The sequence below is a fragment of the Rhopalosiphum padi genome, chromosome 1 (genome assembly GCF_020882245.1).
Source record: "Rhopalosiphum padi isolate XX-2018 chromosome 1, ASM2088224v1, whole genome shotgun sequence".
Lineage (NCBI taxonomy): Eukaryota > Metazoa > Arthropoda > Insecta > Hemiptera > Aphididae > Rhopalosiphum > Rhopalosiphum padi.
Genome location: NC_083597.1, coordinates 46,306,192 through 46,316,050, shown reverse-complemented (window position 1 = coordinate 46,316,050; position 9,859 = coordinate 46,306,192). Strand labels below are relative to the sequence as shown.

Sequence of the window (9,859 nt, the reverse complement as noted above, 5' to 3'; positions counted from 1 at the left end):
AAAAATTTAATTCAGAATAATTATTTTCGAAGACCTCACTTTAGCTTCTAAAAATCCTTCAGAATATAAAATAGTGAAGCATATCTGTTCAAAATCTGGGAGAAGACAAATAACTGGTCTAAAATGACTTTTTATTATTTCATCAATCTCTTTTTTTTTCACATTAATTTCTTCAATATTTAAAGTAATAAATATACCAATTTTTGGACTTATACTTAAATTGTATTCCTGGAACTAAAAAAAATCATTAATTATTATCAATAAATTATAATACAAAAATAATTTTAAAATAATTTTAAAACAACTTCACATTATTTTCATTTTTGTTTCCAAATAGTGTCCATTTCGTGGATAATAGTAAAGTTGATATAACAGACAATGTTTTTTGAGAAATTCTAGTGAACTTGGTAAACAATCCCCAAATTTTACTTTGGCAAATTCCATTTAAAAACTGACTAAATGTCTGATGGTCTAACCCATCACTACAATTAATAACTTTACATATATTGCCAAAAATTGTTGCCATAGCCATAATAGTATCGGTTTTACCAGTTCCACTAAGACCTGTATAAACATTGCACTGATACAATATACAATATAGCTAAATGAAACTTTAGAAGGTGATTAAAATAATTACTATAATTGTATAACTAATAAAATATTAAAATGTACATTACAGATATTTGTATATAAAATGTACGTTTAACAAAAATATAAACTAATAATTTAAATAATATAATTTGAGTAAAATGTCAACTAGCTATCAAGAGGTTAAGGACTTCATTGTATTAAATAATACAAATTATAAATAAATAAATTATTAATGGAAATATTTATTAAGTAGTTATTTTTTATACTTTAAACTTTAAAACTTTTAAATTATAATCATATCTACATCTAAATCTTTTCTTACCATAAGTTGCACCACCTAAGCACATCATTAATGCTTGGGTGAATGTTAAAAATATACGATTGGTTAATGGGGTTATAACAATGTTTTTATTTGATCCCGTAAATTCATATCCATAATCAAAAAGACCTAAAAAAATATTCAAACTATTAAAACATTTGAGAAATATGATATTATAATACATTATATTTTATAATCGTATAATTATCTTAATAATTAATATTAAATATTTAAGAGGACACTATACCTCATGTGCTGTCTCCGTCTTACAAATGTAATACATAGCAAAAATTGTTTTGCGCGGGAAAGAACCATGAAGGCTATAGTCTTAACTAAGAAATTAAATTTTCACCACATAAAAGGGAGAAAATTATCTGTGAAATATAGTTTTTATTTTTTTTATATCACCTAAACAAAAAAAATTCCTATTGTTTCAAAATCCATTTTTTAACTTAATTTTTGTAGTTCCGATATCGAAAACATAAAAACGATATTTCACAGCCAAAGTTCTCCTTTTTATGTAGTGAAAATTTCATTTCTTAGTTAAGACTAGCTTTCTCGTCGGTTCTTTTTCGCGCAAAACAGTTTTTGCTATATCTTACATTTGTAAAACGGAGACAATACATTCGAGTGTAGTGTCCCTATACGCATTATTGCGGAATGGTTAACTCCTATAAAATATAGAGTTAACTCCTACAAAACATAGTATTAACCCCTACAAAATAATATAATAATAAAAAATATGGTTATTTTGTCAGGAAGCAAAGCAAAAACTAATGATAAATCATTTTGATTCTTGATTCTTAATAGTAAATAATTGCAGAAAATATTTTGTACAATAATTAAATGTACTGTCCAATAACACTTTTTCGTTAGAACAGAAAAATTTTAAATTTTTTATGCATGAAAATATTATAACATGGGTATCTTGATTTGTTTTAATATCCATTAAATGTATTATATCATGAACTACGTCAATACTTTTAGACAAAGATGGCAATATAGATTTACACATATTATACACATTTCGTCTAAAATGTATCTTTTAGATCAGTAGGATTTAGTTATGATCAATTTTAGCTCCAAAATCGTGTATTCGAGTAAAAATGTGTAGGATATAACCAGAATTTTTTTTTAAGTAAAAAGGTCCATGTAGGATATTACATTTGACCCCATTATTAATGTATTAGAATTTTACCTGAACACTGTGATAAATATAAATTGTCCTTGCTTTTTATCCAGTATGTTTTAATAACACTGTCCCATTCGAATGATTTTCCAAAAATCACACTAAAAATTGTATTCAATATATATAACACCAATGTTATATGTATAAATAAGTAATTAGAAAATTCACAAATTGTTTACTTGTTTATAACAAATGATTCAATAATGTCCCTATGATGAACATCTAAAATTATTATAGAACTATATTTATTTCTTCTATTTTCCAACATTTCTTTTCTACTTTGTAAAACTATATCATTGATTTTTTTATTCAATTGGTTCAAATATTGTTTCATGCTTAAACGGTTACCCTAAAATCAATGTAGATATAAACATTGATATTTTTATTATTTTAAATAGTTTATGATAACATTACATTACGGTACTGCATTATTTAAAAAATAGTGGGCTATAAATTATTAATTGCGTATTATTTAAATTGATACAAATATAGCTTACTAATTTAATTTCATTAAAAACATTTTCTACTTCAACAGTCCACCACACATTATCTGCAGTTAAGCAAACTGATAGTGGAAAATTATTTATCCAATCAAATCTATTACTTGAATTTGAGACAAATCCTAAATCCAATACAGCTTTTTTAATCATAAAACGATTTGATTTTCGCATTTGATCAATAACTTTATGCATCCATCTGTCTACAGTATTTTTAATTATCACAGCATTTTTAAATACTAATACTTCATCATTAAATGTTTTCATTGCTATCACTGTATAACTTTCATCTTTTACTTCGTAGATAAGACTTTTAATATTATCAAATATCTAAAATAAAAATACAGTTACATTTACTAATTATTTTTATTTATTAAAATTTTAGCTGGTACACATTTACAATTTTTATACCTGAATAATATATTCCTGGATAACAACTGGATTGGAATTACCATAAATGAACAACAAATCATTATCTGATATGAAATAAAATCTAGGAAAATAGTTTCTTTTCTCTGTAATGTAACTATTTAACTCTTTTTGACTAATATCTAAACGAAATTCTAACCATGATAATTGGTAAATGATATTTGGTGTTAAACACTGTTCAAGAATCTTTGAATTTCTATTTGCGTTGGCCATTACCTATAAATATAATTATTCAATATGTATCAAAAATAATAGTAACATAAATTATACATTATAAATTATAATTAAAACTTTTCAAAAAAATTTTTCAATTTTTATTAAATAATTTATTTATTTTAAGCAAACTAAGCAACAAGCAACTTTTTGGAGGACAGTGATAATTACATCCTCTTGGTGTCCTCCGGTAATGAAAAATGACTATCATAAAAATAATATTTCTTCGGAGCGCAATTTACTTTCTACATAGAAATTTATATTTGCAAAATACTAGGCGCATTTACTATATCCTTTTTAGATACCAAAAAATACCGTGCGCAATTTACTACATAGATAACAATTTATACTTGAATAATACTTGGTGAAATTTACAATGTTTCCCCTTCGTTGTGTGCAATTTATATTTGTACATTTGTATATATTGAAAAAAATTAGTTAATAAGCATTACACACTTGTATATTTTTGTGTTATATATTTTAATATTTATGGCCCAATTTCTGGATACACTTTAAAAATATAGATTAAATTTGTGATCCAATCTCTGGGTAGTAAAAGGTAAACTAATATTTTATATGAAACAAGAAGATAAAATGTGGCCCAATTACCAACCGCCCATAATAACATACCTCTTGGTAGAATTTGTTCAATTCATTGAATTTTTCAGCTTTTTCGGGTAAAATATTTAAAACATCTTTTCCAGCATATATTTCTGAGAGATAAATCCATTTTTGCTGTACATACCACCATTTATTTAGAACTTCATTCACAGTCGATAAATTTTTCTGCCACGTTTCAACTATTTCTAAAAATGGTTCAACTGAACTAGAATAAATGAATAATAATTTATAAATAACTTTTAAATATTAAATACTTAAGACTCATAATAGTAGATATTTAATTTATTGTATATTACTATGAGTTCATCATTTTATGCATTGTAATTTGATCATTTTCCAAAATTTGCAACACATGATGGACTCCACATAGTTTATGTTCAATATGCAAAATTACATTTGAGAATTTCTCTATGTTTAGACTCATTGTATTCCACCGCTATAGAGTATTAATTAATTTTGTTCTATAAGATATTTATGCTAGATAGTACTTAATTATATTGTTTTTTATTATTACCTCATTAATTTCTTTTAATTTTTGTTCAATACTGTTTTCATCGATTGCTTTACATAATACTTTTTTAATAATTTGTTTATGTTTAACAGTTCTCATTTTTAAAATAATACCAAAAATTAGAATTTCTTCATCAAAATTAAAATAAATACCTATATAAATATACATATAATTATTAATTAATCAATAGTTATAAATTATAAAATATATTATATTTATATTTAATTTCCATTGTTAATTAATTTTGTTGACTTTTTTGGATTCTGAGTAGAGCAATAAATGTATTATTGATTTTACATGATATTTTTTTTATATCTTTCATCGCCTTTTAAGGCAATTAATGCTGATTCTCAAATTATATATAAAAAATGACTATAAAAATTAATCACTTGCTAAAAATATTTGTAAAAATTATATAAAGTTTCTTATAATTTGTTATTAATACACATTTAAAGAAAAGTATTAAAAATAATGTTCAACTTTTTTTTTAAATGTATATTAATACCTAAGATTTTATAAGGTTCTTTATAGTTTATTAGTTTTTCAATCTATAGAAAAAAAAATTATCAGGAAGTCAAATTAAATTTTTACAACATAGCATATTCACTAAATTATCCGTAAAGTTTACTGTTTTACTAATTTGTTGTAAATCAAAAACGAATAACCGCAGATACTTTAAATTTTCATCAGATGTTTATGTTATCATTGCCTATACAGATGACATATTTTTTAAATTTTTTGAATTATTTTTATATAATTTAAATTTCCCACTCTTTTAGTTCATACCACTTTTTTAATGCCTATAAGAATATTTTTAATTACATTTTAAACAAGGTTTTTTATTAGTGGTTCAAATACTAATCAAAAAATATCAATTAAATAGTCATGGTTTTTTTTAATAAGCATTTAAAGTTTAAAATTTGACAAAGTTTGTCAAAATCATGATAATTTGTAAATTATTTTGTAGCTAAAATTTTTTGAAATGTTGAATTTTTATAACTAAAATTTAAAATTTATTAGAAGGTTCCTCAAAAGTAGTTCATACTGAAAATAAAAAACTTAAGAAATAAATAATTATACATGTTTATCTACATTTTTTTTGTAGCCATTTAAAATTCAATTGGAAATACATATTATAATTATGAAGTAAATTATTTTGTTATAATTCGAAAATTGTATTTATATGAATTCAAAATGTTAACGTATATTATGAATTTTACTATATACATAATCACTAGGAAACGGATTTGATTGCAAATTCCCTTTTTTTCTGAATATTTTTTGAAAACATGGCTTTTCAATTTGAAGTACAAAATTAATTTCATACGTCAAGGAATTAAAAAATGTAACTTTTATTTTACATTTTTTTTGAAATTGTTAGTGAATTTTTATGTTTTAAAGTCATTTTTATATAAGAATGGGTACAATTTAAAAAAAATTTAATTAAAATTCATTCTAAAAGAAAAAAAAATATTATTTATTTTGCATTATCGTACTTTCATTTTTATTATTTTTTATGTTTTTACCAATCAGATAAATATGACACCGTCGTCATCTATAATACAGTTTGCCAAACAAAATTATTGTTGACACACATAGAAATTTAGGTATTTATTACATACACGCAATCTAACGAATAATTAATAAGAATAAGAATTTTTTCAATGTTAAAAATAATTTTAAGATCATTTATTAGTGCATTTTATTAAAAAAGATCTTTTATGAGTGCATTAAATTGTATTTTTTTAAAGCATTTTTCTTGTTTTTTAAAGCATTTAAATTCGTTCCCTAATAATTACATTTTCAAAAAATATAAATTAATTCTAAATTATTAGCTATTTAAACTGTTTTAGGGTATTGACTTAAAAATTTAAAATAATAATTTATTAATATGGTATACTATACCAATACTATACTACAATACTTTTTAGTAAGTGGTACACACTTGCCCATCCTTTTCAATTATAATAATTAATATTTATTTACTATTAAATTTATGTTATAAGTAAGGTTAAATTATTTTCGTTGAATATGAAAACATAGTAGAAAACAGTAATTAAATTTAAAAATAATTTACCAATAGCATCCAACATTTCTTTCCAATGTCTAGGTTTCAGTGCCTTATTTTTTAATTGAAGTAAAATTGGTACACTTTGTCTTAATTCCTTTAAATAGTTTGCTAAAATTTTTGCTGGGTGAGTATCTTGTGCTAAAACAGGTAGTGTCTTAAATTTTAACATAAGAGCACCAAACGCTTCACGAACGAATTCTATTTCAATTTCAAACCATGGTATTTTTGACCACTTTTCAATATCAGACTTTTGTGCTTCATACAGTGAGTATACTAGCTTCATATATTGAAACTCAGAATAATAACTATCAAATCGGTCTGTATTTAATAATTTTAAATTAAATAATTCTTCTTCTTTGACTAATTTTTCTTTTTTTTTCATAAAATTAGTAAAATTGTTGTCATGTTCCTAAGATATTAAGCATAGTTGTATTATTAAAACAATCAAAAACTAAATTACAAAAATAATAAATATTATACAAACATTCATTAAGATAAGTCCTAAATCTAAGTCATCTTTAACTTTCTTTAAGCCACACTGATCATATTTTTCTAAAAATGTATCTATTTTAACTGAAAACATTTCAATACTTATTTTAACTGTATGGGACCAAATAACTTTGGCTTTTTCTAGAAATAATTTCTTTTCTGAAGCAATATGTTGTAACATTGTCCATTCATCCTGTATATATGAAATATATGTTATATCTTCGCGAGGCATAGTAACTCCCATTTCTTCTAAAATATAAATACGATGATTTAAGTTTTGAAAAAATATCTCAACATTCACTTGTTCTGTTCTAATCTCTTCTATTATATAAAGATTGTTGTAAAAATCTTCACTATTTCTTAAATTATCGTTCTTCAGTACTTTAAAAGTCTGTAATTATTTTTATAATACATATTAATTTAAATATATTATAATGTAAATTTATATATCATACTAATAATATTAAGTACTATATTGTTTTAAGATTTACAACATAATTTCTATTTGATAGTGTAGATAAATTTTATTTTGTTGGATATACATATATAATATTAAACTATAAGTAAAAAAATAAAATACATATATGTAATGAGTAATGACCAAGATAAGCCAGCAATATTTAGTAATACCATAGTCCATAAAATAACAAAAAAAAATATTACCTAGTACCTACGTCAAAATAAACTTGCTTAAGAGAACGTATAGACCCGCATGTGTTGTCTCCATATTACACACATGCAACATAGCAAAATTTTGTTCACCAGTTTCAATATTGTGCTTTTAGTTTTGATATTAGATTGAACTGACCTATTATAAAACTCAAAGGTAAGATTATTTTATCCAAGGCCCCACGTAGCTTTTTATTTATATTATTATTTTTAAGTAAGTTGTGATCTTTTTTTAAATTTTAAATTTTAAAATGATCATAAATTGCTTAAAAATAACAATATCAATGAAAGACTACGTGGGGGCTCTAGATAATTATATTATTAGGTCAGTTCACTCTAATATCAAAACTAACAGCACAATATTGAAACTGGTGAACGAGAATTTGCTATATCGCACGTATGTAAGACGGCGACAACACATGCGGGTTCTACGTCCTCAAATTACATAAATCTTAAGACATACTCAGTTATTCAAAGAAATATTGGTTGAATTAATGTTATATAATAACTCAACGTTTTATAATTTTATTTTATTTTAATCCACTTTTTCTAAAACACTTTTTTTAAAAAATATGTACTAGATTTAAAAATTCATGATTTTTTTGATGATAATTATTACTGATTACTGATTGTTTTTCATTTTTAACTATTTATTACAATTAAGTATCTACTTACATCAAATTTATCCCCTTGCCGGTGCATCATTTCCCTTGTAGATTTTATTAATTGGTCAGCAAAATATAATATCAATTCCCGTGTGTATAGTTTCATTTGATCTATGATTGGATTGAGATCTAACCTAAATTGAATAAAATTTTAAAACTATAAACTGTTATTAAAATGGAAATTTTAAATCCAAATAATTTAAAGGTGAAATAAAACAGAATTAGTGATCGGATAAAAAAATAATTAAGAAACAATTTTAAAGAATGTTAAAGAATTAAATTAATTTCGATCAAACTAATGAAAAATTAAATATAGTACAAGTATTCATATATAATATGATATATTATTAATATATATTTCATGTACCAGGTGTTCATTAAGTTTGGAAACTTCTAATTACTCAATACATATTTTATTAATTACATACATAGAGCAATATCAGATAACTGCTGTACATTTATAATGTAAAATACTAATAACCTCATTAATTGTATCATATTATTGTTAATCAGCCCCAATTAGTCTATAATCGTTTTCAAACTTATTAAACACTTTGTATATCATATATTCATAAAAAATTAAAATTTTTATCGCTATAAATTACAATTTAGTAGATAGTTAATTTAATTAAATAGTGACTTATACAATATTTTTAATAATAAACATTAAATACAATCAAGCAAAACATAATTCATACACTTTAAACGTACTTGACACATTGTATTTTTTTGTGTAATGACATTGTTGAAAAATATAATAGAAGTCGTTTTAAGTCATTAAAAATGTTTTCATAATCCTGAATAGATGTATCTGTAGTTAAAAACCATTTATTTTTTATTTTTGATCCTTTCCATAAAAATTTAAATCGTTTCCATCTAAATAAATTATAAAGATAATTTTAAAAAAAAATGTATATATTTTCTTTGATAGTATGGTACTATCTTTAAATATATTTAAACATATATTATAGATTTATAGCTAATATAAAGTAATAAAAATTAAATTTAGAAACGTGTGTCTAAATAAATTACTACTGCAGCACTTTATTTTATTTATTAATAAATAGTTGTCTTTCATATTTTCAAAAACAATTAAAAATATTATTCATTAATTTGTAATATATTTCACATACTTTTTTAAATATTTATTTACATCAACCATTAGACTGTGAGAAGTTTTACGAAGAATTTCTATTTTTTCTATAACAACTGTATTACTTATTATTTCATCATACAATGTATTTTTGTAGTTCTCATTTTTCCATTTAATGTTTTCCGATAAGCAATATACACAGGATTCTGTTTGCCAAACAGGCAAAACTTTTAACCATGTCAAGCACTTAGTTACATTTCTTAAAATGTTATTATAAGTGACAAACAAATTTGGAACTATAGTTATTTCTTCGTTGGTTACGTTTACTGTCAATTTTATAAGTGAATTGTCACTTAATAAAGCATTATTATAATAATCCAAATTGTTTAAATACATCCTAAACAATACAATTATCATAGAATAATTATAAATTGATTCTTAATAAATTAAGTAAACTTACTTAAAAATAGAATTCATTATCATATTTTTATAATTTAAGTAT

The 9,859-nt window shown here is 22.7% G+C and overlaps 2 protein-coding genes across 2 annotated transcripts; both read right to left on the bottom strand.

Annotated features, from left to right (window-relative positions):
* Window positions 1-6: 6 nt before the first annotated feature.
* Window positions 7-2,887, bottom strand: LOC132925913 (dynein axonemal heavy chain 10-like). Its single transcript, XM_060990273.1, has 6 exons — window positions 2,597-2,887; window positions 2,279-2,448; window positions 2,109-2,200; window positions 914-1,039; window positions 311-564; window positions 7-234 (listed from the first exon to the last, which is right to left on the bottom strand). Exons 1-6 carry the CDS (start codon window positions 2,861-2,863, stop codon window positions 7-9), a joined length of 1,137 nt encoding a protein of 378 aa, XP_060846256.1. The 5' UTR covers window positions 2,864-2,887.
* Window positions 2,888-3,001: 114 nt separating this feature from the next.
* On the bottom strand, window positions 3,002-9,134 carry LOC132925903 (dynein axonemal heavy chain 10-like). Its single transcript, XM_060990263.1, has 8 exons — window positions 8,976-9,134; window positions 8,275-8,398; window positions 6,926-7,321; window positions 6,448-6,850; window positions 4,374-4,522; window positions 4,156-4,295; window positions 3,869-4,064; window positions 3,002-3,241 (listed from the first exon to the last, which is right to left on the bottom strand). The coding sequence occupies exons 1-8, from the start codon at window positions 9,005-9,007 to the stop codon at window positions 3,002-3,004; spliced, it is 1,680 nt and encodes a 559-aa protein (XP_060846246.1). The 5' UTR covers window positions 9,008-9,134.
* Between the last annotated feature and the right edge of the window lie 725 nt (window positions 9,135-9,859).

Excerpts from the sequence above, each read along its gene's own strand:
- LOC132925903 (XM_060990263.1), bottom strand. The coding sequence starts at position 9,007 with ATGTCATTACACAAAAAAATACAATGTGTCAA. Across the intron at positions 7,322-8,274 it reads GGCAAGGGGATAAATTTGAT|ACTTTTAAAGTACTGAAGAA; the intron begins GTAAGTAGATAC and ends AAATAATTACAG. Across the intron at positions 6,851-6,925 it reads TAGGACTTATCTTAATGAAT|GAACATGACAACAATTTTAC; the intron begins GTTTGTATAATA and ends TTAATATCTTAG.
- LOC132925913 (XM_060990273.1), bottom strand. The coding sequence starts at position 2,863 with ATGAAAACATTTAATGATGAAGTATTAGTATTTAAAAATGCTGTGATA. Across the intron at positions 2,449-2,596 it reads TTTTTAATGAAATTAAATTA|GGTAACCGTTTAAGCATGAA; the intron begins GTAAGCTATATT and ends CATTGATTTTAG. Across the intron at positions 1,040-2,108 it reads ATATTTATCACAGTGTTCAG|GTCTTTTTGATTATGGATAT; the intron begins GTAAAATTCTAA and ends ATATTTTTTTAG.